Consider the following 27,296-nt stretch of genomic DNA (forward strand, 5'->3'; position numbering starts at 1 on the left):
TGTTGCCGTGCAGCAGCAAGAAGGTTCCTGGCTCAAATGCTGGCTGAGTGAGATTAGCATGTTTTCCCTGTGTTTCCTTTATGTGCACCGATTTCCTTCAAAGCCATGCATGTTAGAATAAGTAGTGATTCTAAATTGATAGTAGATGTGAGGTAGATAAAGCAGAATAAAGCATCATAGTTAATTGTGATTTGCTACTTAAAGCTACTTTGAGTAGTCTGTTAGACTAGGAAAGTGTAAGTATAAATATAAAGACATTACGCTTGCCTGGTTTTCAAAATATTAGCTGTAGAGTTGTCTGCCTGGGCTTGAATATAAAAGAACTAAATAGCTTTTTCCTTGCAGTATGCAAAGTGTATACATAAAAGTGCATTGATTCAAATAGCGATAGTGTCAATATCAACGCAGGTATTAGTATTGGATTCATACTAGTATCGATCCTATCTTCTTTTTTGGTGGAATGAAAAAACACCTCAAACATTCATTACGAAAAATGCCTGAACCTGTTTTTGCTAAATCAAGCCTTTTTTATTTATTATTAACACATTTAAAAACAGTCGACCTAAAGTGCTTTAAAGATGGGCACATTTACATTGCAGGGCTCCAGTTTTAAAATACATGAAAATCTGAAAGGTGTGCTTTGTTGTATTAACTAAAGTGGAAAGTAAAAAGTGCAGGGATTTAGTGTCATTAATGTTCAGAATTTGGAAATGATGTGGATTCCTCATAAGTTACGACACACTGCTCTCACCTACATAAGCTGCCTTTATAAGTTAAAATTATTATTGGCGTCAGCAACACTGGTCCTGTATTTACCTGGTTTTTGGGGATAGGTTAATTGATTAATCCAAATTGTCACTAGGTGTGAATGTGCGAGTGAATGTGAGTGTGAATGGTTGTCTGTCCCTGTGTGACTGCGACAGACTGGCGACCTGTCCAGGGTGTACCCTGCCTCTCGCCCTATGACAGCTGGGATAGGCTCCAGCGCCCCCCGCGACCCTGAAAAGGATAAGCGGAAGCGAATGGATGGATGGATGGACCTAAATTTACAGTATTACACAGCACTAATAATATTGCGCCCAAGTTACCCAAACCTAAATAAATAAATTTTCTCCCAACCATGCAGTCATTTGTGCAGCTCATCTGAGGAGGGCACCATAAATGTTTACATGCTGTCACACTATAACCACCACCAGCCCTGCAGTCTTTCTGCAGTCATAGTGAAACTTTGCAGAAAGAAAATGGTTTCTTTTGTTTGCTTAGCTTTTTTACAGTTTTACATGAGAAACATTGCACAAAAACAATCGAGGATAGTAGAAAACACTGCAGGCCAGAGGAAGACGTATATCAGGGGTGTGAGGTAAGCATGTTTTGTTAGTTGGAATGCTGAAACATCGTGCTGCCAATTTTGTAGTTAAGCTGCACCAATGATGTCACTGAAAATGTGATTCATTCAGATGCTACCATATACTCTCCTGGCTGTAATGTGGATTATTCATCTTCTCTGATTTGATAATTGTGTTCTAAAGCACACTGTAGGGCACAAGCACACCACCCACGGCCCCCCCCCCACAAATAATAACCACTGCTGTCTCATCACATTCAACAAGTGAATTGATAAGCCAGGTCCTCTCTTGAACACAGGCGGCTCCAGTGCTGACGCTCTTTTTTATGTCATTGTAAACAAAGTATTTCCATTAGAAAAGAAGAACAAAGCGTGGTAGGCTAATTATGTTTGCGTTGCCCGGCAACTCCTCCGTAGCTTCCCTTTCACTATAAAATTAGGGTGGAGGCTTTGTTTGTCAGCAATCGTTGGGGGGAAAGAGGTTTTCCAAACCTGCTCTACTAATAGAAAGATGAGTTTTCGTAAATAAATTTTAATAAACTTATTGGATAATAATCTTCTAATAAACATGCTAAAAGCTCCCGGGAAGTCTAACGGGAAAACAGGCACCAAGATCCTCCTGGATGCGATCTCCAAGGATAAAGTCCACCTGGCCCGGTTTGTTCTGGATGCGCTGGATGGGGAAATCGTGGACTCCAAAACGGAGGGCGCACAGACTCCCCTCATCTCCTCTGTCTTGCTGCCCGATGCCCAGGCTCGGTGTAAGTTTGCAGAGCTCCTGCTGCACAGAGGCGCCAGCGTCAACTGTCGGGACGGAAACGGGCGCACAGCGCTCAGTCACGCCTGTGAGCAGGGACACCTGGACGCGGTGAAGATCCTGGTCCGAAACAGCGCGGACCCGGAGATTGTAGACTCGTGGGGAAACACAGCGCTCATGTACGCCGCGGTGGCAGGTCACGCGCACGTTGTCGAGTTTTTGGTGAGAGCTTTCAAGAGGCTGGGTCTTCAGATAGACCGACAAAACAAAGTTGGAAACTCTGCTATTGGAGTGGCAAAGTTTCTTGGTCACACTGAATGCATCTGCGCTCTCACCAACAATTCCAAAAAGGGCCGCGAGGACGGAGGCGCTCGTGGAAGTGCGCAGCTGCGACCCGGCGAGCTGGAGAAGAAGGTTGGACATTTAGCAGACAGACTGGAGGTCCTCCGAGCGTGTAATCATGCTCATTGCCTATTGGCTCCAAACTGCACCCGGCAGCCAATCCCGCGGATAAAGCGGAGCGGGTTGCCATCCATGAACTCGATAGAGGAGTTTGAAACGGAGAACGAAGGCGCCTCCTCGCCTCCACCTGATCTGGTCCTCTCTGAAGTCTCGACCCTTGCACCCCGTCCTTGTATTTCTCCCAACCTTAAGCATCCGAAAACCGAGGGAAGGCCGACCACCTCAGATGACCCCCTCCCCCCTCTAACGATGGGCTGTGAGGCTCAAAGATCCACACTGTTCTCCCCTCGGCCCAGCAGAAACAGCCACAGACCCAGCGCGCCCTCTGCTCTGGGCATTTTAAAGACCCCCATTCTTGCCAACAAAAGTGAGAATGAGTTGGCAACAGAACGAATCAAAATGTTAGACTTCGGTCTACACAGATTTCCCGACAGCTATTATAAGAAAAGGTGCAGCCTGCCAACCAGCATGCTCAGCCCCGCACCTCCTGAGCGCACTCTGGTCCCTTTGCGTAAATCTAGAACCGTGAGGAGGCGCGAAAGGTCTCCCGGCAAGGCTGAACCTCCCCAGGCACCGACTGCCTCATCTGCAGCCGCGACTTTCTCTGTATTGAGCAACAAAATGTTGCGCCGCTTTACTTTCCCGGAGTTTGAAAAGGATGCGAAAGAGCTGGAACAGGATCCGACGGCATTTTCAATGCGGATTCCGCGATCAGAAACTTTTCCACAGGCTGTTAAAAAACATCCCCAGGTCGACAGCAAAGCCAGCATCGACAGCATCAGCTCCGTCAAGTGCGAGTTTGACTTTCATGTGAGAAAAACAAACGCTTAAAAAGCGTGTTTGCCCGCGTTACTTTAAGAACGGATTCCCACAAAGATCGTTTAGACATGACTTTCAAAACTCCGGTAATTTCCGTGAGAGTTACCAGAACGCATTCATCTTTGATCTACTCCGTTTGGAGTGGAAACAATAAATCCATGCTACTAAAGTTTTACATTTACACCCATATTTAAAGTACAAATGAATCAAACTGTTTGCGTAGTACCTCGCAGCCTTACGACTGTGTATGCTGTAGTGTCAGTATATGGTTGGAACTTTGTCCGGTGTTATATGCCACTCCCTTTAAAGTAGGTGGAGTGTTCATCAAAGGTGAAGAGGTGATGTGCCATACACAATATGTATTATTTATGTATAGCATAAGCTTGTTGTGCTGTGAGATTTTTCTGTATCTTCCAGTACACCTTAACATCAAATAAAGTCTAAATCTGATGTCTATGCGTCTGTGTGGCATCTACCCTCGATAAGGTTTGTGGTAGTGAGTGTTACATAAAACATTTATTCACACTTTGCCCTAATTCCATAAGGTCAATAAGCGCAGATTTTTCTCTGATCTTGTGGGTTCAAAATCACCCTTGTGTAAAGTTAGAGAAAGCTAAGTGCTGTACTGATTCCGGTGCCGGGTTCACACCCCTCTTATTTTGGCAGAGAAAGAGTGATAATCTCATTATGAGCGTTTTGTAGCTCTCGCTCTCAAACGCACTTGGCTTCAACCTTGCACAAGTGGAGTTTGAGATAGTGAGAGAGGGAGGAGGGGGAGAGGTTTTGTCGGTGTTTCCCTCCAGACATCCATCATTTCAACCCCAACCTGCAGTCGCTTTACCACAGACATGGATACCACAGCACTGCGGGAATAACTGACACAGCATGCCGCGATCATTTTTAACTTAAGCGACTTTTTCTTTCTTTAAAAAAAAAGAAAAGAAAAAAAAAAAAGAGGGATCATTCTTCGTGACGTTAATAACGTGCAGAGGCTGTCGCTGGGTTAAAGCCTGTCAACCTTGAAAGGAGAGGTCGGTTTGGATAGCCAGAACTCCTCGGTGCCGGGCAGCTTTTGCGGCGCAAACCGGATCTCACGCCCAACCTGGAGACTTTTTTTTTCTTTCCTGCAGCATTCACGATGATTTGAGCGTGACTTCTTGGCGCTGAGAAGAGGCAATCCTCCTCTCTTTCTCTCTCCCCACCCCCCATTTCTCTCTCTCGCTCTCTCTTTTTGTCATTTTCTCTCTCCCTCCCCTCACTGCCTTCCTTTCTCTCTTTTCTTTTCGCGGGTTCAGCACCGGCTGCCCAGTCACTTAGCCCCCGCTCTTTTTCCTGCTCCGGGGAAGCTGGTAGCGATGGGACGTCTCGGTTTCAGCACCACGGAGAGCGCCCGACTTTTGCTGTTCACTGTGTTTGGTAAGAAAGTGTGTGTGAAGCTGTCGTGACTCCTTACTGCAGTGTGTGTAAGTGTATGGGCGTGCACGTGCACTGCTTGTGTCTGGCCACTACTGGCTCCGTGTGCGCGCGTGTTCTTATATTTCCATGAGTTGGCGTATTTCACCCATTATTTATCTCCTCATTTGGGTGGGAAAAAAAGAGCTTCAAATGTAAGAAGAGTTGTAGTTTTGTCACTTCCTGAGGCTGTTCTTACTGCAGTCCGTGATGTGCTGTTGCTCCCCTGATACTGCAGACTTCACTCTCGGTTTTTTAACCCGTTTTTGACTTTGTCACCAGAAACCGAGGTGATCTAAAAGATGCCAGGTGGCTTCAGCTTAAACTCCAGTCGTTTACGACGCAGATTCTGCTGATTCTGCATGTTTTCAGGGGTGGCCCAAATGTGTGCGTGAGTGTGTCTGCGAGCCATTTGTCACCAGGCTCACCTCCTCTGTTCTTGTCGTCAGGTGTGCTGGCGCTGTCCGTGGTGCTGGCTGAGCAGGAAGGTGAAAACCTGTCCGGTCTCTCCAACAACCCAGACAAAGCCATCTTCGCGGTTCGAGAGAACGGCACAACATGTCTCATGGTGGAGTTCGCTGTAAAATTCCTCGTGCCATATGACGTGCTTGCACTCAACGGGATAGACGTAAGGAATCCCCACTGAATTTTAATACAACGCATGCTTCAGGAATGAGAGAAACCCGCTTAAAATTAAACGTTTTGGTTTGTGCGTAAAACGGATCGAAACATCGGAAACGGGATTTTTAAGATGTAAAATATTTACATTGTATTCAATGTGATTTCTTTAAACTCCTATTAAGAAGAAAGAGTTACTTTAAATAAATTTAGGCCTACGATAAATTTAAAATATGCGTTTGTGACCCACGGCTGTGCGCAAAATGCTGACCTCTCTCTTATGAGTCCAGTTATAAAGAACGGATAACAGCAAACTTTTCGAAACATTTAAAAGAGATTAAAATTAATTTAAAAAAAAAATTCAGAATCATGCAGTTGTATTATATACCACTACAGTGCAATCTGGCGCACAGATAATGCTTTCTTTCATTGGAAACTCAGTCCGCTATTTGCCACCTTGACGCTTGCTGAATGTTTTTGCAGCTGATCACCGAGCAGGCGTCGTTCGCTCTCCCCCGTGGCGCAGAAATCGAGGGGAAATGTGAGAGCACCGAGTCAGAGATCCACATAACCTGGAAGAACAACGCCTACATCCTCCGCATCTACTTTTCCAAGGCGAGTAAACGAAAATAATGTATCTACACTACATGAAATGTAACCAAAATATCCCCATAAGTCTTAAGAAAATGCGTGCATTCACAAATTGGCTGCCAATTACATTATTTTGACACGCAGAAACAGCGCGTAGCCTGTGTAAAATTAGTGCAAATCCCGTGATTTAAATATAATTAAATCTACTGGTTCTGGTTTAAAAGAAACGTTCCCAGTAAATTTAACAAATGTATCAGAATTTGGTAATTTCCCAAAGATTTCAACACAAAAGTCTTTTAAAAAAATCGAGTAACTCAGTTTTTCGCGAGCGCAGGCCAAATCACCTTTCCCGTCGTTTGACGCATGTGTGCGTGAGTGTTTATGTCTCCCCGTGTGTTGCAGGAATTCCGTGACAAGGGCATCGAGGTGTGGAAGATTAGCAAGGTTCAGTTCGTCTACGACACCTCGGAGACATCGCATTTCATCAACGCATACAACCGTGAGTCTCAGACTCAGCAATTTCCATCGCGCAACTTCCCCTCATTCATTTCCCAGCAGCATTAAGCTGGAATTAGAGGCTGATTCGTGTAGGAATGTAGGAGTTTCGCCCACCAACATCAATTAAGAGTTTTAGCAAAATTAATTTAGATTTTTAATTATTTTTTATTTTTTCACCCTGTGACTTTTAGCTGAGATTACACATTTTTATTTTTTTAAACAACTGAGTGAGGAAAAAAAAAAACCGGATGAATAAATCGGACCTCTTCCAAAAAACAATTACTCCCCAATAGACTTTGTTCGTTACTCAATACATTTTATTTTGGAGAATTTCAACAGGAGCCACCTATATTATACTTTGAATGTTTCAAGTTATTAACTTGGATATCCTTTCTACATTAAACCAGAGGTCAGTTACATACACAAGCACCTTAGTGTTGGTTGCATCATAATGTCCTCCTTCACATTCCACTCACAACACGCCCCCCCCCCCCTTTTCATTTCTCTCCAGCTGGGAAGCACACAGCCAGCACCCACCGGCTGTCAGCCCTGGTGACCCCTGCCGGGCGCTCCTATGTGTGCACGGCACAGCAGACCCTCACTCTTATCTCAAGTGACCACCAGAAGGGCATCACCGTTTCCATGTATGACATCCAGATCCAGCCCTTTGACATCGCATCTGACTTCATGTTCAGTGAACGTAAGAGCACAACAGAAAACCCCTTTGACAAAAAACTGCCCGATTGCTGCCACACACACTATCATGCTTTTCTGGTCACACATTTCGTGGACCAACAGAGATGATGATGATGATAATGAGAAATCCTGGGGGTTCAGAGTGCTACAGCTGTACGTCGCTCTTGCTGACTCGCAAACAGAGCTCTCTGGGGGGTGTTATTGCTGCAGTATGAGGGCTGCAGAGAAGGCGCCAGGGTGACAAGAGGAAAAAGAGGAGGTGGGGACACAAGAGATGCAGAGAGGGGGAGAGAGAGAAAAAAGGGGGGGGGGGGGGGGGTCATTAGGAGTTTATGAGTGCAGTCATATCCTTGCCCTGAATGCAGCTTTTATAGACGTACTCACCTCTCTGTCCAATCACCTTGTAAGAATCATTTGTCCCTTAGCTGCTGTAAACTAGGCTGTGCAATGCTTCACTGCCTTTCTCCTAGTGTGTATAACTGCTGTCCACGGGGAGAAGCACCTTCAACTTTAACCCCCATATACATACTGTACATCCAATGATGGCTTAGGTGTCCTATCCCACTCCCACAAACACCAGTGTATCAAACTATAAAATGCACAAAAGAGAAAAAAAAAGTCTAACCAAAAGAGATATGACTTATTGTGATCATCACAACAATTGTGCAAAAAAAAGAATAACAAAAAACAAAACTGTTAATTTTGTTGAAATATTAGAATTCTACCTTGCGTTGCACATAAGTAGAACAAACCCGATGAACACAACCAGGCATTGAACCAGCAACCTTCCAATAAATAGATGGCCTGCTCTACCTTCTGAGCTACAGCCACCCTGAGAAAAAGTCCAGAGAACAGAGATGCTTGACTAAACTTGTGAGATGCCACGTGTGTGTCTCCTTCATGTCAACAACTACAAGCAGAAAGGTTGAAGGACATTAATGCATTTCAAGAACATCCAAAGTTATCTAAGTGACGACAGAAAATCAAACAGCTCTGAGTCACCTCTAAGCAAAAATGCTAATATGTTGACTGGTTCAAGTCTCAGTCTTTTCTGGTAATTTAATCTTTCCAGACAATAAACTCAGTTCATCAAGAAAACAATCATCTGATTAGACTGCATTCAATTTATTGTCATTGAAAAGTATATAACTCACACAACTAAATGAAGTTCAGCCTTAAATCTGAATAGAATAAAAGAATACCCTGATATTATGTAATAACAATATAGTTCAGGTATAAAAAAATATCATCCAGCATGCAATACAAATAAGTTCTGAAATAATCTACACACCATCTTTGCCCTTTGTAAGTCACGTTCGATCACCTTCTCATACAGACTGTGTATCATTCTACTTTCTGCAGCCTACAAATGCGTCACAGACCAGCGGGAGCGCCTGGAGGAGACCCTCCCCCTTATCTTGGGCCTCATTCTGGGCCTAATAATCGTCATCATCCTCACAATCTACCACTTTCACCTCAAGCTGACAGCGGCTCAGCCCCAGCTCCCCAGAGATCGCTCCATGTACAAGAACATGTAGTGAACCGGCACAGCAGCGGCTCCCCTCGGCTCTCTCCGAAGCTAACCTGATGACAGACTTTGTCTCCTTGTTGTTCCAGGCCTCTAATACCACAGAGAATCGTGACCCCCGCACTGGGCTGAATCCTCGATTGATAAATGTGTAGCATGTACTGCCCACAAGAACTTTTGAAAAGCTGAAACATAAATTAATGGGACAGTTTGGGGAGGGGGGAGCTGTCATGGATTTAGCTGGGAGTGTAAACCCACCAAAAAAAACAATAATTTCACCGGCTACTGAATTAAATCTTGGTCTAGAATCTGCTTAGAGTTTTAATTAAAATAAGAAAAAAAAGTAAAGCTTTTATGAAAATAACTAATTTTATTCAGACCTCTCTAAGTTATAGTATGTTTGTTTTTTTAAAGTCATCGCGTCACTGGATCATAGTTGGTCACTTCTGCCTAATCTTATTCAACTTGTCTTTGAAAGAAATGTCTGAAATTTCTGCTTCTGCTGTCTTTCCACCTTCTTCTCTCTTTCTCTTCCCGGAATGGCTGATAAATTATTTCAGTTCTCTCCTGTTGGTTCTGTATAAGCTTACCTTCATATATTTTTTTTTAGCCAATCCTCTTATTATTACATTTTGAATGCAACCATAGTGTTGACAGTCTTGTAGTGTGCAGTACAGTGGCATTCAAAGTTTTTGCTTTGACTTCAGCAAATCTGATGTCCGCACCGACGTACAGAACATATCAAGAGGCAGAAAGAAATGCATCCATCTGACACAAACTATGTACTAAACAGCGAGGAATTTCACTGAATGATGAGATGTGTGTTTATGAAAATGAGGTTACTAAAGGGAAAAAAAAACTATAAATATATGTAAATTATTTTCAGAATCAAATTCTATGCATAAACCTCTGCTGATGCAATCCTGTGCCGTACTCTTCTGTTTCGTTCTAAATAAATTGCTGGACTCACGTCTACTCCTTTGTCAAACTACTTCCACTATTATCTACTACAGTGTTAAAAGCACAAAGTCTCATTCTTTCAGCTCTAATGAAAAAATAAATCACTATTTTATTTCCTATCTTTTGGTGAATAAGACAAAAAAAGGATGAATGAAATAAGGTGACTGAGAAAAATTGACTGATGCACCCGTCTGAGGAGACGCTGCTGGGATGAGGTATTGATTTTGACACTGGGTTTTGTTTAATTGAAAATAAATAGGACATTTGTGTCTTCTACACCGATTTGTTTCAGCGGCATGGATGTTATACATCATCCTCGGTTGTAACTCATCAAAGTAGATGTCCTCTCAATCAGACTAACTACTGGAAACTTAAATCCTCAAATTTATTAAAAGTATAAAGCTGTGTGTCAGCTTAATTTCACTCAAAAATGTTATTAACTTAAAAATTTGTGAGCTCCTTTGACATTTGAAATGTATTGTTTTAACTTACTGAACTTTCAAAGTCAATTTTCACACCACACACACGTGTGTGTGTGTGTGTATGTGTGTGTGTATATATATATATATATATATATATATATATATATATATATATATATATATATATATATAAATAAATAAAACACCCAGCACGCCCCTGCGGGCGGTTTATCCTTCAAGCTCGGGTCCTCTACCAGAGGCCTGGGAGCTTGAGGGTCCTGCGCAGTATCTTAGCTGTTCCCAGGACTGCGCTCTTCTGGACAGAGATCTCCGATGTTATTCCCGGGATCTGCTGGAGCCACTCGCCTAGCTTGGGAGTCACCACACCTAGTGCTCCGATTACCACGGGGACCACCGTTACCTTCACCCTCCACATCCTCTCGAGCTCTTCTCTGAGCCCTTGGTATTTCTCCAGCTTCTCGTGTTCCTTCTTCCTGATACTGCTGTCATTCGGAACCGCTACATCGATCACTACGGCCATCTTCTTCTGTTTGTCTACCACCACTATGTCCGGTTGGTTAGCCACCACCATATATATATATATATATATATATATATATATATATATATATATATATATATATATATATATATATATATATATATATATATATATATGCCAAAATACAATTATTGTTGTTATCTGTGAATTTATAAATTGTTGGTTTACAAAAATGAAGAAAAAAAAATAGTGAAGTATATTAACATTTTTGATGGAGATGCCATTGGTTGAATGGTATACTGGAGTTCAGTGTGCCAGCTCAAATTTGGGTATAAATATGAATTTTGTTTGTTATTTGCCTAATAAATAATATGAAAAGTTTCTGATTAGATTTGGAAAATGTTGTTGTTTTTTTAATGATAGGTTGTCAAATAATTTTGTTAAGCACTGTAGATTTAATTGATAATCAAAGTGATCTTGAGCAATAGCAGGAAGATCTTTCAAAGGTTTTCTTTGGGCTTTTGCTGCTTTTTTAATCCCATTCAGTCCAGTCTTTGTACCTGACTGCTACTGGCAATAGCTTCATTTTCATTCAGTGCAGTAAAAGCATACCTGAATAAAAAACACACACAGTGGAACAATATCAGTCATGGACTGGCCTCTCTAGAGAACTGCACCCTGACATTACTGAAGCAGTGTGGGGTCATCCTGAGAGAACAGAACAAAAGAAACCTGGAGAACTATTGTTAAAGACTGCTGAAGGACAGCAAAAGAAAGCTACCTAAGAACGTTCATTTATGTTTTCATTTCAATATTTCTAATTTTTCAAGGAAAATATAAAGAAGCCAGGTATAGCTCAAGACATCTGTTACATTGTTTTATATTACATTGTTTTACTTATCTTCATGTTAGAATAACTTACTCATTAGAAAAAAGTAAGTTGACACATATTGTAACAAATAGCAATCGAAGCATATACTTTTAATTTAAAAAAAAATCATAGATTTTTGGATGTATTTATTTATGCATTTATTAAAACATTAACCTTAAATCCCCCGTAGGCCTACAAAGAGGTACCATGATTGTGCGGCTACGTTAAGTGTTAGCATTAGCAACCTGAGCTTAACATACTGTACAAAAGAGCATCACATAGACAGAGAATTTACCCTGTTTAACCTCGAATAAGCTTTTTAAATTCAACCACTACATGACGGGTAACACAAAGCAGGATATCTGTGCTTGTTAACACAGATAGGAATGCTTTACTTTGACATACATATTTTCAATTAGCTGTTGACGCTTCTAAAAAGTTAGCATCCGGCCTTCATTCTGCTACAAAGCTACATGCTAACAACAACTGAGGAAAACTCACCTGTTGCTGAGCTTCACAAACTCTCAAAAACTGCAGCCACGATCTTCCGCCTGTCTTCTTTTATTCTGGAGGAAATTCCAAGTTTTCCAGTTGGACTTTTACTGTCGAAGGTCGGCAAGCTGCGATTTTCTTCAGCTTTTATTAGCTACAGACAAGTCTCACGCGTGAAAAAGGCCTAAAAAATTCCTTGATTTGGGCATATCCCTTTAGTTTTACTTGTTCGGGCGTCATAAGGAGATGGGATCATAGCTGTTAAAAAGGGTTTAGTTCATATCCAGTCCAGTGAGCAACACCAGGTAACCTGCATGCACTACACCTGAGGCCGTGACCTTATTAGCCTACAACAACACTGAATGCAGGGAGGACAGTACATTACAGAAACCAGTGCAAATCTCTGCCTCTCCTTTATGAGCTGCAAAGATAGATACATGTACATTATTGTTTTCAGTATATTATTAAAAAAATTCTAAGTAATGAATCAAAAGATTTTAAATCTTCTAATAATATTTAAAAAAAAAACATAACATAAAACAAAAATATCCCAATAAGAGCTGCATGTGTGTGTGTCAATCCTTGAGACCCTACAGCAGCAGGAACTAGCCCAAAGGTGGTCTAACAACTTTGGCAGGCCTGTTATGGTATATAAACACATTTAGATAATCTGTTTTTTATTGCTTCATTACAAATCATTCCATTTAAAGACACAAACTATTTCAAATACCTCCCAAAGGTTGTTTAGAAAACTAACAAACAAACACACACTCACACACAAAAGTTGTGTTTGGAACAGATGAGTGTTTTCCACTAACTCAAACATTGACTCTACAAGCTGGTGTCATCCTCACTGATACTCTCAGTGGCCCCAGTAGCTGTGTTTTTATTTACTAGACCACTGTCGATCTTCCTGTGAGAAAGAAGCTCCATTCTCTGTCCGAGCTAAATCAATATCCCATTATGGTGTTTCAGAGGGAAATGGCTTAGAGGGAAGAGAGAGAAATAACCTAATATATTATGGCAACACTGATCCATGAATGTGTCTTTTTTTGCTTCTGTGTTCGGAGGTGAAATACAGGTGAAATTGTTGGAAATGAGAACCCAAAAACAACAAAGAGAAAATAAACTGTTGATGATTGAAAAGACCTCTTTAGGATATTCTGACAGTGTGCTGTTAAAAAAACAAAAGAAGAAGAGACGACTGCATAATAAGGTGATGAAGGAAAAATCCATGCAACACATCTTGATGTTTTTATGGGTGTTTTTTTTTTTTTTTTTAATTGAAACCAGCTTCACTGATAACAAACATGCAATATCACTATACAAGCCAACACCACAGATAAGTGTTTACTCATTCAAATCTTGACTCACTGTCAAGGCTTAGCCAGCAGCGCACGCACAAACACACACACGCACACACACACTTTCAGATGCTGTAGAGATAAACACCTCTCCACCTCTTTTGCTCTTTGACATACGCAGACGCACAGGCTCACGTACACACAGTCATATTTACATATCACAGTGAATGATGGGTAAAAACAGGGAAGGGGATAACACTGTTCTCCTGGTCCAAACTAGAGATGAGAATGGCAGCAAAGCTCCGGTGATAGCGAGTGTGTGTGTCTGACTGACTGAGGTGGGATAAGGAGTGAGATGATGACAGCGAGGATGTGAGCAGAAAACCTTTTATCAGCATCCTAAACTCTGTGCGGTAGGGAGGCGTCTTGGACAGGCGCCTCTTTGGCATTAAGAAAGAAACACAGTGAGACTGCTAATATAAAAAAAAAAACAAGTCTGCGTGAAGCTAGTTTTTTTTCTTTCCTTTCTCAAATCCACTCAGTCTGTGCTACATTTAAATGCATGATGTTGTTACAGTATCATAAATACAGGGCGTCATGGATTCATAAATACAGCAGGTCTGGGGTATTGCTTGGATGATAAACCGACTGTCTGCCAAATGCGCTCTTAGAAATTGAAGTCAAAACCTAACAAAAAAAACCCAAAAAGAAAAACCAAACAAAAGAAGGCCACACTACCAAAAAAATATACCTTCAGTTCCAATAAATAAATAAATATTTGAAAATGTCATACAAAATTCTGACATTACCCTTTTTTCCCAACATTTAATGGAAGTTCTGTCTACAAATGTAAGATAATAAATATATTTAGTATTTTTTTTAGTAACAGGTTTTAGGTGGGTTTATTTGGGATATCTCTTATATCTTTAAGCAAAAATTGGATTATAAACAGTAGGAAAGATCTCTGCAGAAACTCTATTTAATACCGCTCATATCACAATGGTTACGACACGATAAAATACTGCAAGTTATCAAAACTGTACAGAAAAACTTACAGGTTTCTCTAAAATACATTTTCACTGTTAGTGTGTGACAAGAGATGCGAGAGAGCTCGTCTCTGAGCAGCAGCCTGCGCTCCTTATGATGAACCGACGACGCGGTAAACAGTCGTGACCAGTCAAAAACCCGCTCTCTCTTCACACTGATTGTTCTGCCCTCTGCTGCTCGGGTCTGGAGCAGCACGCTGGTCGCTTTGGGTCCTTCCATGTTGTCACACCCCCTCTGAGAAGCTCTGGATGGCTACAACAAGTCTACATGGCGCTGAAGACTTACAGTCTGGGAAGAAAGAAGACTGCAGCAGGGCGAGGCAGTCTGCTTAGTTTACTGGATGTCTAGAGTTTCCTCTGGCACATTACGCTCTTCTACTCCAGTTCATGGTTTCAATAGTTTTTTTCTTCTTTGCTTTGTCTTGTGTTTTTTAATTTTTTTTATTAATGTATGTCTTAGATATTCCTCTAGCTAATCTACTTCACGGTTACAGGTGTGAAAGTTGGTGGCACACCACCAAGCAGGGGGGTGTTTTGGCTGGGTGAGGGCAGTGCCACCCTGGTAGTGTGTTTATGTGAATGTTTTTAGTGGAGGAGAGGGCTGGGGTTTGAGTCAGCAGGTCAGCGATGGCGGTAGTGTCTCATGAGGGGAACGATACAGGAAGGGGGTCCCGAGAGCTTTAGGAAGGGGTGCTGGAGGAGCTCCTGCGCTGTGGCTCTCTGGGACGGTTCCCTCACCAGCATCAGGTCCAGGAAGGAGCGTAACACGGTTGACACCTGGAGATGTGAGCAAATGTTTGAATTCATCTGCTTAGCTAGGTTTGAGTATAACATAGCCAAAAAAACAGCAGTAAAATTAACACACACACACACACACACACTTTTAGTGACAACACAGATGTCGATCTCTTCATCAACTTTGGGAACATTTAGGTCAGTCACACATGACTTTAGACCAGTCAGCAACCACCGGCAACCTCCAATTGCTAGTGGGAAATGTGTCTTCCCTGATTGGTTGTCGTGTTTTTGCCAGACGTTGCTGTCATCACAAAGAGGCTGTGACACAAAAAAAACAACCTTGTATTTGTTGGTATTCCTGTGGTCTCCTGTTTTTTTTTTGTGTTCATGGGAACATGAACATTTTAGTAATGTACTTCAATAGGAAACATAGTGTCAGAAGCATGTACGTTTTGTAGAAAACAGCGAGGCATCACCATGGAAACCAAGATATTTTGGTAGCTTCCTGAGCTTCTTTTTGTTTTTAAAAGCTGCTAGATGAATTACATGCATGAATATTATACAAATGAAGCGTAAAAAGAATTGACATGTATGACTCAAACTTGGGTCTCTCGCCTGAAAGGCAACACAACTTACTTGTTCACGACCTTCCAAATGCAGATTATTGAGTTTTTTAATTGGTACACGTGAGTGTCGACTGATATAAAACCGTCTTTAAGGACATTTCGAGGGACAAACAGCAACACGAGTCATTAGATTAAAGCCTGCAACGCACTGTCATGAGAACAGGTTGTACCACTGCAATCAACACCTTTCAAAAAGGGAAACTTTTATTTTAAGGCGAACGCATTTCCAGTTTCGACTGCACTTCTCAAAGTTTCGTCACCACTTGGTGAGGAGCGCTTGCCATGCAAAGCACAAGCAACCACAGCAATCTGCTAGAAACCAAAGCAATGCCAAGGAGGTTTTTGGTGCACTACATCTTTGTGGCTAATTTCACACTAGCAATTGCCAACAATTTCCAGCAACCGCTCACCAAATTCTGTCCCCATTAGAATGAATTGTAATGGCTTTGGTGTTCACTTTACTTTGAATTAGCACTACGATCTACCCAAAATCTTAACAGTTCAGTACTTTGGTTTATGATTAAAACTACTGAAATTCCCATTTTGTTCAGATATGACAACTGCCATATTTCTGGTGTATCCATTATTACATACTCATACATAGACACAGACCAGTCTTAGGTTATGTAATGAGTAATGATACTCACAATAAATGCAATCTGAGTTAGAAAAAACACATTAACATGAACTGAAATTTTGGTCTGTTGCTTACAGCTGTTTGTAGAAGTCTTTCCTATTAATTTAATTAAATACCCGTAGCTTCATATGAATATTTACAGGATCCATGTGTCTCAAAAATAAAAGAGTTGTAGTACTTTTGTAATATAAGTTCATAAATGTTACCTTGCACTTCTCTGCACCTGAGGTGTGACTGGTGAGCTGTCACACAGAGATGCGTTTTTACAGCTAAACAGTTGACAGCTCTAAGAACATTTTCTTCTGCTGTTGGCAAAAGTCTGATCCGTTTACTTATTGAGAACTCGCCTTCGACTTTTCTTACCTTATGGGACTCCTTTAGCCGTGGGGGCAGGTTGTCTCGTATCCTTCTCATGGCCTGCAGAGGGGGCTCATTGAAGTAAGGGGGCTCTCCATCCACCATCTCAATCACCATAATGCCTAAAGACCAGATGTCCACCTGAACACGCAAAAACATTCAGTCTATTCAGCCAGGACAGTAAACATACATGCATAACATATACAGGGAAATGCTCCTGAACTCCTCAGTAGAATAATGTTATTTCTGTGCATGTGTCCTCACCTCAGTCCCGTAAGGTAATCTTGAGATAACCTCTGGTGCCATCCAGTAGGGTGTGCCCACGAGGGACTTCCTCTTGGGTACCTCTTTGGAAACTTGGGCACAAAAGCCAAAATCTGATAGCTTGATCTGTAAACACACACATATACAGTACATGGTTCCAGTCTCTACTAAGCAGGTTGGTGGGCATACAGAATAGAATATATTAGTTCAGAAGTGCACTGACCTCTTGTGATCAAGAGCTTTGTCAGAAGACACTAATCCCATATATTAGCACTTAATTAAGCTTCAGTTAATCATGTCTTATCAACTCGTTAGGAGGCATTAAGCAGGATTTAATTACTAGGGCACGGCGGTAATGGATGATGATGAGTTTCTGGCATTGGCTGTTGACAAGCGGCAGGACAGGCACCCATGGAGGTCAGTGAGTGTTGAATGACTGTGTGTGTGTGTGTGTGTGTGTGTGAGACCAGTGAAAAAGAATAGCAGCTTAGGTTATTATTACCTGGGGTTTAGTGGATTACTGTTTAAGCAGTGACTAATTTGATAGCATCCCAAGAGGAGCATGGATGAATAGAAATATGCACGTGCACTTACTCTGCCATCGCTAGTCAGGAGAATGGAGTCGCTCTTAATGTCACGGTGGATGACGCCCTGTGTGTGCAGGTAGGACAGAGCCTTCAACACCGACAGACACACCGTAGCAATCTGCTCCTCGTTCATCCTGTAAGGAGACACACACACACACGGCCTGTCAGAAATATTTTATTTAATCAGATTAGATTTATTTTCATAGCTAACTGTTTATTTCCACAATTTGTAGTTTATCTTTTAAATAAATGTGCTATCTGTTTTTATCCAGTAAGCTCATTTTTGTCGCCTGTGCTTTCTCCATGTGCTGTGCATTGCGAGAAAACATTTATTCATAAATAAAACTGACTTTTATTCTTTGAGCTACAAAAATGACTGGCTTTAAGACTTGAGAGTCATCCTATAGAGGATATGGAGTAGAAATCCAGTTTGAAAATATCCCACTGTGGCCTGCAGCGTTTCTAGCTACGAGCAGGCAGGAGGGTCCCATATGGAGAGAGGGGGCGATGCTGCGCGTCTCACTGAGTTCATGTAGAAACTCACAGCTCCACTGAACATTAACGTCTCTAGACCCAGCTGGCCGGGCTGTGCTGTGTGCTTATTTGTGTGCGCTCTAATCTGCAATCATACAATACATGTGCACAAAGAAGCGCGCTTGTTTTAAACCCCAAACTAAGGATACAGATGGATGCAGATGCACATATACTGTATATGCATTGCAGTATGATGTTACATGCTTGCAACCCTTCTGCACACTTCTCTTTATCATACAGTGTAACGTTCCCGCTATTGGGGCACTTACTTGCAAACTTACATTATGAGAAAACACCCCTTTGGGCTACACATACGCTCATAATATTAAACATATATAATCACACTCTACAGATTGCAGCATATTTTATTGTTACACATGTATGCTTTTACAATCACAAGAGATAAATGAGCTTTCTGCTAATGGAAAAACAACCGGCTAACTCGGAGTGAATGGGATGGAGACGCGTACGTGAAAATGAATCACCTCTTACCGCCTCTCCACTTACACCCCCCCCCCCGAAAAAAATCCCACGCTCCCATACACACACAAACAAATGAGCTCTCTCTCACACACACACACACACACACACACACACACACACACACACACACACACACACACACACACACACTCATGGAGGCAGGATCAGTGAAATAGAAAATTGTTTCACAAAGTGAAAAACAACTTTAATGAGCCTGTAAAGGTTGTCAAAGGGAGGAGAATTACACATGCACCTACACACAGACAAAAGGTGCACACACAAACACTAAGGCATTCATACTCACACACACACAGCTGCACACACAAACCCATATGCTTTTGCATTTACACTAGATAAAAATCCCCTCGAAGTGCAGATCATTACCCAACTTTAAAAGTATAATTGAAATCTGAACGTGACTGAAATAGTTCTGCAGACCCCCCATTCTCCTCCCGCTGCAGACTTGCCTGTGTGAGTTAGAATTGAGCGCGCATGTGTCCATAAATCTCAGAGCGTGTGTGCGTTTGTGTGTTTGCTGCCAGCAAGCTGATGAGGCTTGCACAACGCGAGGCAGGCAGCAGTTATTTCCACAACAAAAAGCCTAACAGAAATAGCAGCAGGCTTTCACCTGGACAAATATGGCAGAAATTACTGATGAAGAAAATACACCGCTCAAGCCCTTCTGCGGTATTTTCTCACTGATTTTATTTTATGCCTGCATACTAATCAATCTACATTTTATAAGGACATCTATTAAGTTTTATTCCAAACTTTTTCTGATAATATTAATAAAAGGTAAAAAAAAAAAAAAAGCAACTGACCCTACAGGGTGAATGTATGTGAGTCTTTATCAAAAAGAGAAATTCTGTTTAAAATCCACTTTTATGAGCTTTCCGTGAGTACTTTTAAAAGCACTCGTGGTGAAACTTTCTCTCATGCATGCACCGAGCACACAAACGAGCAAACATCTGTGTGGGAGACTGTTCAAAATACTTCACAGCAGCAGCGGTGCTCAGCCTCGCCAAAGCGTGTTATTAGCATCCGACACCGCGCAGCGCTAATGCTGACACTCCGCGCAAATGACTGTAATTAAACACCAAGCACAAAGTAAGCTTAAAACAATGAGGCAGCAGCTTAGAAACGCAACTCAGTAACACAGAAACCATTTGGAAAAGTTGGAGAACGATAATCCTGAAACTATCGGAGCATCGTATCGTCTCAGCCGGTCCTTCCTCTGCGCCTTGCAAAATTATTCACCTGTTCGTGTCAGCTGCAACAAATAAAATAAAAAAAATTGAATTTCGACTGCGCACCAGTGCTTGCTAAGTTATATTAAAATCCATTTGATGTCAGCAACATCATCTGAACAACACGCCCTTTAAAAGGTGACATAAACCTTTTTCCCTCCCATGTGGATTCTCTCTCCGTCAATCTCACCAGTCAAAACGAACACAAATGACACACACAAAGCTGTGGCCTGATTTCTTCTTTTATATAAAAGTATTACATAATGCTTCAAAATCTGATACTTTAACTCTTTCAGACAGTCTGAAAACAGCCATTGAACTGAAAAATAAAATAATTAAAAATAAAGATGATTTCACATTTTTGAATGACGCTAGTTTTCTTGGATGAGAGGATGGACATCATATAAAAAACAGGTAAACTTGGCTCTGTTAGAAGGGAGCAAAGTCTGTCTATAAGGTCCTTTGAAACTTAGGTAACAATAGAGAAGGAAGCTGATTGTCTCTGCAGTGTTTTTATTTATTTTACACATCTGCAGAACATGCATTTTCTTACTGAGCAATTATATGTTTCCACCACATCCCAGAGGTGCTCTGTTTGACAAGGCGCTTGCTTGAAGTAGGACTCAATAGATTTTTTTTTCAACCAATTTCTGTAAAATGTAGAGATGTTTGTGTGTGAACCAGTAAATCACAAGTTTCTGGTTGTTGTTGTCAGCCCATCTGACAACAACTGTGCGAAACCACGTGTACATGCCTAAATGCATCGAGTTGCTGATTAGATATTTGCATTAATGACCAGCTGAACAATGTGTAAATAAATATGCTGCACTTTATGTTTCATTTAGTATGCAGGGTGTATCAAAACGAATCATCCAATTTCAAAAAGCTAGATTTTTTAAAGTAATAGACATAAAAACTTACGGGACATTTTAAAATACATGGCTGAAGATAAACTTTTACATATACAACTCACAATGTTCAAAAGTTAAATGTGTCCTTCTCTGGTCGCATCTCCATATGATAGTCAAACTCATCTCACACATTATTGTGAGCATGTCTGGAGTCACTGCAGCCGCCAGCAGCCATGTGAAACTCGTGAATCCGTTCTTTCTTATAATACGTGTTCTGATCTTTACCAGTGAACGATACTGTGAAATCAGATGATTCCTTTTGATAGACTCTGTATTAGCAGCTTGTATTCCTGCTTCAATGCCAAGGTCTCTCTTCCTAAGTAGAGTATGGTGTCAATGAGCCTTCATGGTAAAATAAAGGTTTAAAAAGCCTGTGTTCGACTGGACAATAACTTTAAACGAGATGTAACACGTTAATTTTTACCTGGTTCTTGCAATGCTGAATCCGTGATTCATTTTTAGGGAATATCTTACTAATCACTTAAAAGTTAAAACGTGCCTCAGGACCTTTACATGCTGCTCACCTGGTTGTTGAGTTTGACGTCTATTAACTACTTGAGCAAAATAATTATCCTGTTTTTCAAAATGTCCTTTTATAATTTATATTTTATAATTTTATAACCCTAACAACAGCTTACATCCTCCAAGCTCCGCATCACACAGCTTGATGGTTTACCTCAGCATTTGTGCATTGAGCAGTTACCTGGTGTGAGTCACAATGTCAGTGAGTGCCCCTCCCTCCAGGAACTCCATGACGACCCAAAGCTCGTCTCCCACCAGGTAACTGTTGTACATGTCCACAACATTTTCATGATGGTAGTCCCTCATGATCACCACCTAAAACACAGACAGAGAAATATATATGTATGTATCGTTACTAATGACACTGTAGTACACTGGCTCTGTCACTGTTATTATGCTGCTATACTTTGTTACTACACTGTTAATATGAAATAAAAATCATGCTTTGAGCCTCAAAAAGGTTTCTCTCTGAAATTCCTCAATTCAATACCATATTTAAGAATGTATGCTAAAATATGCTACAAAAAATTATCTACAATTGCAGTGGTTTATTGAATCTATTCATGTAATTTCATTTTTTCAATATTAATTCAACTTCCCCTTTGTCTAATATGAACATGTTCTGGAGGCTTAATCATAAAAGGATTACATTCAAATTAATAGGATTACACGAAACAAATTACTTTCCCGCTGAACACCCGCTGCTCCACAACTCGCACTCATGCTTACATACATGCATTCTCTCTCCCACTCATGCACACTAAACAGAGACCAAAATACAAAAGAATCAGGGCAGAAATGCAATCCGAGCGTCGCTCAGTTCACATTTAAATACATTAGACTTTTTTTTTCCTGGGCAAATGAAATGCAGCTCATTTTTTAGCTTGTCAGGACATCATGAATGTGAGCAGTCACGAATACATTTCTTGCTTAAGGTTTTCGGCGTAAACACGTCTTCAGTTTAGTCAATAAATGTCATTACAGATGCAAAAAAAAATGTGTTAGTGGTTTAATTGCTGTGGATGGATGTTAGGGAAATAAGGGCAAACTGAACTCTTGCTGTTTGTTTCATTAATTAGCATAAAGTGGCATTTTTATTATGCTAATTAAAACAGTTTCACGACTGTCGCTTGCTTAGGCTATCAACAATCTGTGACAAATGTTAGTTCTGTGGTCATTATGGCCCCAATCTAAATCCACCTGATTAATTCACTCAAACATACGACATCAGAACTATTTGGATTATAGTATGAGCTAAGGACAGTTTCTCAGGTAATCGTTGTTTGATACCTCGTTAAAAAGCAGCTCTCTTCTCTGCTGTTTTCTGAGGTCCATCTTCTTCACTGCCACCTGCTTTCCGCTGTGCTTCTCGGTGGCGATGCAAACAATACCTGTGGATCCCTCGCCAATCTTAATAAAGCTGTCCAGGTATTCCCGAGGGTCGCCTGGAGGAGAACACAAACATCGTGCCTCATTTTAATGCAACATCAGACACAAAGAAAGATATAAATGTAAAAAAAAAAACATCTAGAAGTTGCAGTTGCATGCCTCTGCTAGATACTCAAGCTGCAGTTTATTCACGCCCTTACAGACTCTAAATACTGCTATATGAAACTCTGAATGTTAGACAGGAAACACTTGGATGTAGAAAAACAACAAGTTGCATGAATGTATGTGTGTTTGGGTAAAGTGTCCATTCCGTCCATTTATCAAGTTGTCACATGCTTGTGTGTCATTTCAATGTTCCTTTAATTTCAAGTTACCAGGGTTGACCACCAGCTGAAGTGCTGCTCTGAACTGCTCATGGGAAACTCTGGAGGGCTGCGTGTCAGAGCTTGACCCCCAGGAAGGAGGCGGATAAGCCCCTGGGGGGACGTAAGGTGACGAAGGCTGTGAGTAGGCCCCCTGGATGAAAAAGTTATAAAAAAAAAGACAGAAATAACATGGCTTATATACCTAATGATTTTATTTTCTAAAGAATCAATTTGGGAAAGAGCTACTTTAGTTAGAGATTTAAGATGGTTACAGTTAAAAACCTGGAGGAAGTGTTGATCTCAGCTAACTTACCAAAGTCACAGAGTATAATCTGCAATCTGTAGCAAACTGAATCATCACTATGATGCAGTTTTTATATGTGAAGTTAGCGAACATACTGTACCTGCGGGGTATATGGTGGACTGGGCTGGGAGGGAGGATGATGGTAAGGAGAGGGTTTGTAATGGTGAAAGATCGGGGGGTACGGCAGGTGCACCGAGGGGTAGCCAGGCGGCTTCGTGTGGCTCTGAGGTAGCTTAAGAGGCCCTCGGGGGTACGTGTCACCACCTGCGACCTGGGGACTGTCATCGCGTGATGGACGCTCATAGTCGCCCTGGAAAAGCGAGGAAAATTACATATAAGTCTAGTGTTACGCAGATGTCAGCATTTTACTGCAGTGAATACTGAAGAATTTTACTGTTAAACGTCAGCCTGTACATCCACGGTCATACACTACACCTGCAGGCACATTACTCCCGGACAGACCTAACGGAGAACATTTAGTGCACAGGACAGGGACCATACCTTATCCTTACCACCCCACCCCCTCTAAAATGCTTCACAGCTACTCCATTCATCAACCAAGAGCCTGCAGTGGACTCAGATCTGGGACACAGCTCTTCCTTAAGATTGTCCTTCAAAGTAGGGTATTGGGTATTAGTGAGAATGCAGTAGTGCTTACATGACTCAGCTTTCATTACATGACTCACAATTGGCTACAAATACGCACACTTGGAGTGGTTTCATAACCTAATAGCTTCGTCATCGTATTATGTCACATGGATCCTGTCATTTTAAGGAAAACTGGCCACAGGTCATTAACAATAGGACGTAAGTAGAGACAGGCTGATACTGTACAGCTGTCAGTGGCATATCTACGTGACAAAAGTCTGTCATTTAAACCCCAGGAGAGGGATTAAAGTGCTACAGCAAACATCAACACTACCCAGAGTGATCTAAAGTGGATTACAGCAAAGAAAAAACAAAAATTAACTTAGAAGATGAATCTGCTTTCACCCTGCAGAGACTAAACTAAATCACCTTTGCCACACCTCTCTAAAATGATCTCCAGCCAGCCTGATTTTCCCCCTCAAGAGACTCCGACTATAATAAATAAAACTCTCTTTCCTCCTTTCTTTTATTTGTCACTCTCTCTGCGCCTAATCGCTATTTCTCTTTCTTTCACAAAGAGACACACACACACGTACACAGACTGAAACCCACAAGCACAGACAGGGTAGGAGGAGGAGCCCTGATGTGTTGGGATGGTGTATAATTACATGGTGTGAACTCTTTTAATCAATCACTCTGAGGCAGGTGCGGGGGTGGCTGCTGGGAGGCCCCCGTCTCGTGCCCCTCTATCGTTGGCCAGCAAGCGCTCGCTGGCTGTCAGCCAGGGGTCTCCTGATCCATGTTGGTTAAACGCGCATTAATCTGAGTTTGGCAGGGTAATCAACAACCTAACTCAACTGTGAAATTGAATTCCGCGGTGGAACATCGTTCGGCCAGTTTTATGCTAAGGCTGCAGAAAGGGAAAGTGCCGCAACATCAATTTGTCACTGAGAGCTGCGGCACTGAGCTCACACTCGCTACAAAACAGTGAGGAAGAGAGAGAGAGAGACGGCGGCAGAGAGAAAGGAAGCGTGCGTGTGTGTGTGTGTGCGTTTGCATCTTTGTGTGTGGCCAAGTTTCTGTGCTGTCTACTATTACATCCCCAACGTCTTCCAACAACGGCAGGGAAAAAGAAGGATTTACTTCAGCGGTGTGAGTGGGCTGAACCAGGAAAAGAGAAGAAAAGGCAGAGAGTGAGCAAAGAGAGAGGGAGGTGGGTTTGTTCCAAGGTCCGTGAGCCAAGAAGAATAGTGATTCTTCAGCTGCCAGATGACTCCTTGTTTTGTTGTTTCCTTTTTTTAAACCACTGCTGTGAAAATCAAACAAGAAATATTAAAAACACCATCACATTAAGTCCAATTATAGTCACGCCTTTGAGATATGAAAGAGTAAGTTTGTAAATGCTCAAACATATTCTTTCATGTATAATTTGGCTAAATTGGCTTTCAACTCTTTACTTATTCTTTTTTTTAAAATAGAAAAGCAAGCGCGCCTCTTTAAGCGTGACAACTCAAACAGCAGCAGAAATGTGAAACAAACAACATGAAAGAAAAATGACCTTCTCCTGCATCGCCTTCCTGCTGCTCTTGCATTCTCCGTGGCTGCTTTTTCTTCGAGTGGCTATTTACCGAGACACACGGGTTAAATGGTTTTTCATCAAGGCACCCTGGGATCTACATCAGCAAACCCGGTTTCCCCTCTCGGCTCGCTGTGTGTGAAGGGAGGCATGGTGCAGAACTGTGATAGCGGCACTCGCGGGTTTAATGATGCTCGGAGAGCTTTGGAAGAATGATGTAAAAGGTGTTGTGTGAAAAGTCTGACCCCACCTTTTGCCCTCTGCTATATTTCCTGATCTATTATCTTCCACCGCAGCACACGGAGTTCTTTGCACTGAGAATTCTGGTGTAAAAAAACTACGAGTAACCGAAAGCATATGGTTACATTACACAGCCACTAACGCGTGGACGGTTCGTTTGTTCTTGTCAGTGGAGTTTCTGTGCAGAGGAATCTCTTGGGCGTCTCTCCCACTGCTCCACTGGAGCACGACACGGGCTGCACAAGAGCCGGCATACTTACAGTGCAGCTGTTCCCAAATACAATATACAATCTACTGAGTGACACTGCTGGGGGATTTTACCAACAATCACATAGGTTCCTTTAAATTCATGTTTTTTTTCTAACTTTTACAAACGTGCAAAAACCTGCCTTCTGTGTGTTTTGTTTGTGAGATGTTTTCAGTTAAAAATCTGTAATACAGTCATATAAAAAGCATTTCCATGTCACAAAAACAAAAAAAAATATTTCTGGGCATCCTTAACATCAAAGCCCATCTATGCGTTCCACAAAAAAGTAAGGAAATTAGTGTTTGATTGATTATTTCTTTGTTGTAACAATGTTTCATGGTAATAAATCTTATACTGTTGAAAAGCCTGTTTAGTTACCTTTAAATGGTGCCGCATTTGTAAGGAAAAATTCATTTGTGGGTTGAGCAGCAGAGTTGAGCATGTGGCTTGTGCCCATAAAAAACTTGACAAATCTTCTCGTGCAAATTCCAAACAGCTTATTGACTCTTATTTGATGTCAATAGAGAAGAAATAATTGAGGAAAGGTGTTGCCACAGCAACGTCCCCGTTCAACATCCATTAACCTTCTTCGTGATCTTCCTCTTTTCCTTCTGAAAAGTCTCCTCATGTCCAAACCATCTCAGCCTTGCTGCTTTAACTTTGTCCCCAAACTGCTCAACCTGAGCTGTCCCTCTGATGTACTCATTTCTAATCTCTAAAGCAGGGGTGTCAAACTCCAGGCCTGTCCTGCAGGTTTTAGATCTCACCCAGGGTCAACACACCTGAAACAAATGATTAGTTCATTACCAGGCCTCTGGAGAACTTCAAGACATGTTGAGGAGGTCATTTAGCGATTTAAATCAGCTGTGTTGGATCAAGGACACATCTAAAACCTGCAGGACACCGGCCCTCGAGGCCTGGAGTTCGACACCTGTGCTCTAAAGCTTTGCTATTAGATATTTAATTTCTGCTGAGTTCGTCTTGACCACCGTTATGCATATTTGCATTTGTAATTCTCTTAGCCTTTTAATAATTGCAATGATAGTATATTTTTATACCTTTGTGCCAATTATGTTTCTGTTAAAACGCTATATTTAGCAGTGATTGCAGTTTGTGTGGTGCAAAGCTTCAGTATAAATTTGAACCCCAAGAACACTTGCTCCTATTTATTAATTTGTGTAAGTCAGAGCTTTTTGGTCAGTGGTCAGTCTGAGCATTAATTGAACTGTGTATAGAGCTAGTGGACACGCCAGAGGTGCAATTCTTTATGTGACATCACCTTCCTCCTTCAGAGAAGAGTAGATTAAAGCTGAAACCA

The 27,296-nt window shown here is 41.5% G+C and overlaps 2 protein-coding genes across 7 annotated transcripts in view; one reads left to right on the top strand and one right to left on the bottom strand.

Moving 5' to 3' along the window:
• The first annotated feature begins 1,602 nt into the window (after nucleotides 1-1,602).
• lamp5 (lysosomal associated membrane protein family member 5) lies at nucleotides 1,603-9,737 on the top strand. Of its 2 annotated transcripts, none has more exons than XM_026143393.1 (6): nucleotides 1,603-2,181; nucleotides 5,258-5,463; nucleotides 5,937-6,068; nucleotides 6,447-6,543; nucleotides 7,054-7,242; nucleotides 8,601-9,737. In XM_026143393.1, exons 1-6 carry the CDS (start codon nucleotides 1,914-1,916, stop codon nucleotides 8,774-8,776), a joined length of 1,068 nt encoding a protein of 355 aa, XP_025999178.1. In that variant the 5' UTR covers nucleotides 1,603-1,913; the 3' UTR covers nucleotides 8,777-9,737. The 2 variants fall into 2 exon arrangements, with proteins under 2 accessions (XP_025999178.1, XP_025999177.1); XM_026143392.1 differs by lacking the exon at nucleotides 1,603-2,181 and adding an exon at nucleotides 4,643-4,799 and having other exon boundaries at nucleotides 5,285-5,463.
• Nucleotides 9,738-13,841: 4,104 nt separating this feature from the next.
• Nucleotides 13,842-27,296, bottom strand: part of pak5 (p21 protein (Cdc42/Rac)-activated kinase 5) — an 80,060-nt gene continuing 66,605 nt past the window's right edge. For all 5 annotated transcript variants that reach the window (XM_026194038.1, XM_026194036.1, XM_026194037.1 and 2 more), the window contains 8 exons: nucleotides 23,428-23,637; nucleotides 23,033-23,174; nucleotides 22,560-22,714; nucleotides 21,451-21,584; nucleotides 17,580-17,706; nucleotides 16,986-17,111; nucleotides 16,728-16,862; nucleotides 13,842-15,140 (listed from right to left, as the gene is read on the bottom strand). In XM_026194038.1, the coding sequence (XP_026049823.1) occupies nucleotides 14,985-15,140; nucleotides 16,728-16,862; nucleotides 16,986-17,111; nucleotides 17,580-17,706; nucleotides 21,451-21,584; nucleotides 22,560-22,714; nucleotides 23,033-23,174; nucleotides 23,428-23,637 (1,185 nt within the window). In that variant the 3' untranslated portion in view covers nucleotides 13,842-14,984. The remainder of the gene's footprint in view (nucleotides 15,141-16,727; nucleotides 16,863-16,985; nucleotides 17,112-17,579; nucleotides 17,707-21,450; nucleotides 21,585-22,559; nucleotides 22,715-23,032; nucleotides 23,175-23,427; nucleotides 23,638-27,296) is intronic.

This window comes from Astatotilapia calliptera, chromosome 15, assembly GCF_900246225.1.
Source record: "Astatotilapia calliptera chromosome 15, fAstCal1.2, whole genome shotgun sequence".
NCBI lineage: Eukaryota > Metazoa > Chordata > Actinopteri > Cichliformes > Cichlidae > Astatotilapia > Astatotilapia calliptera.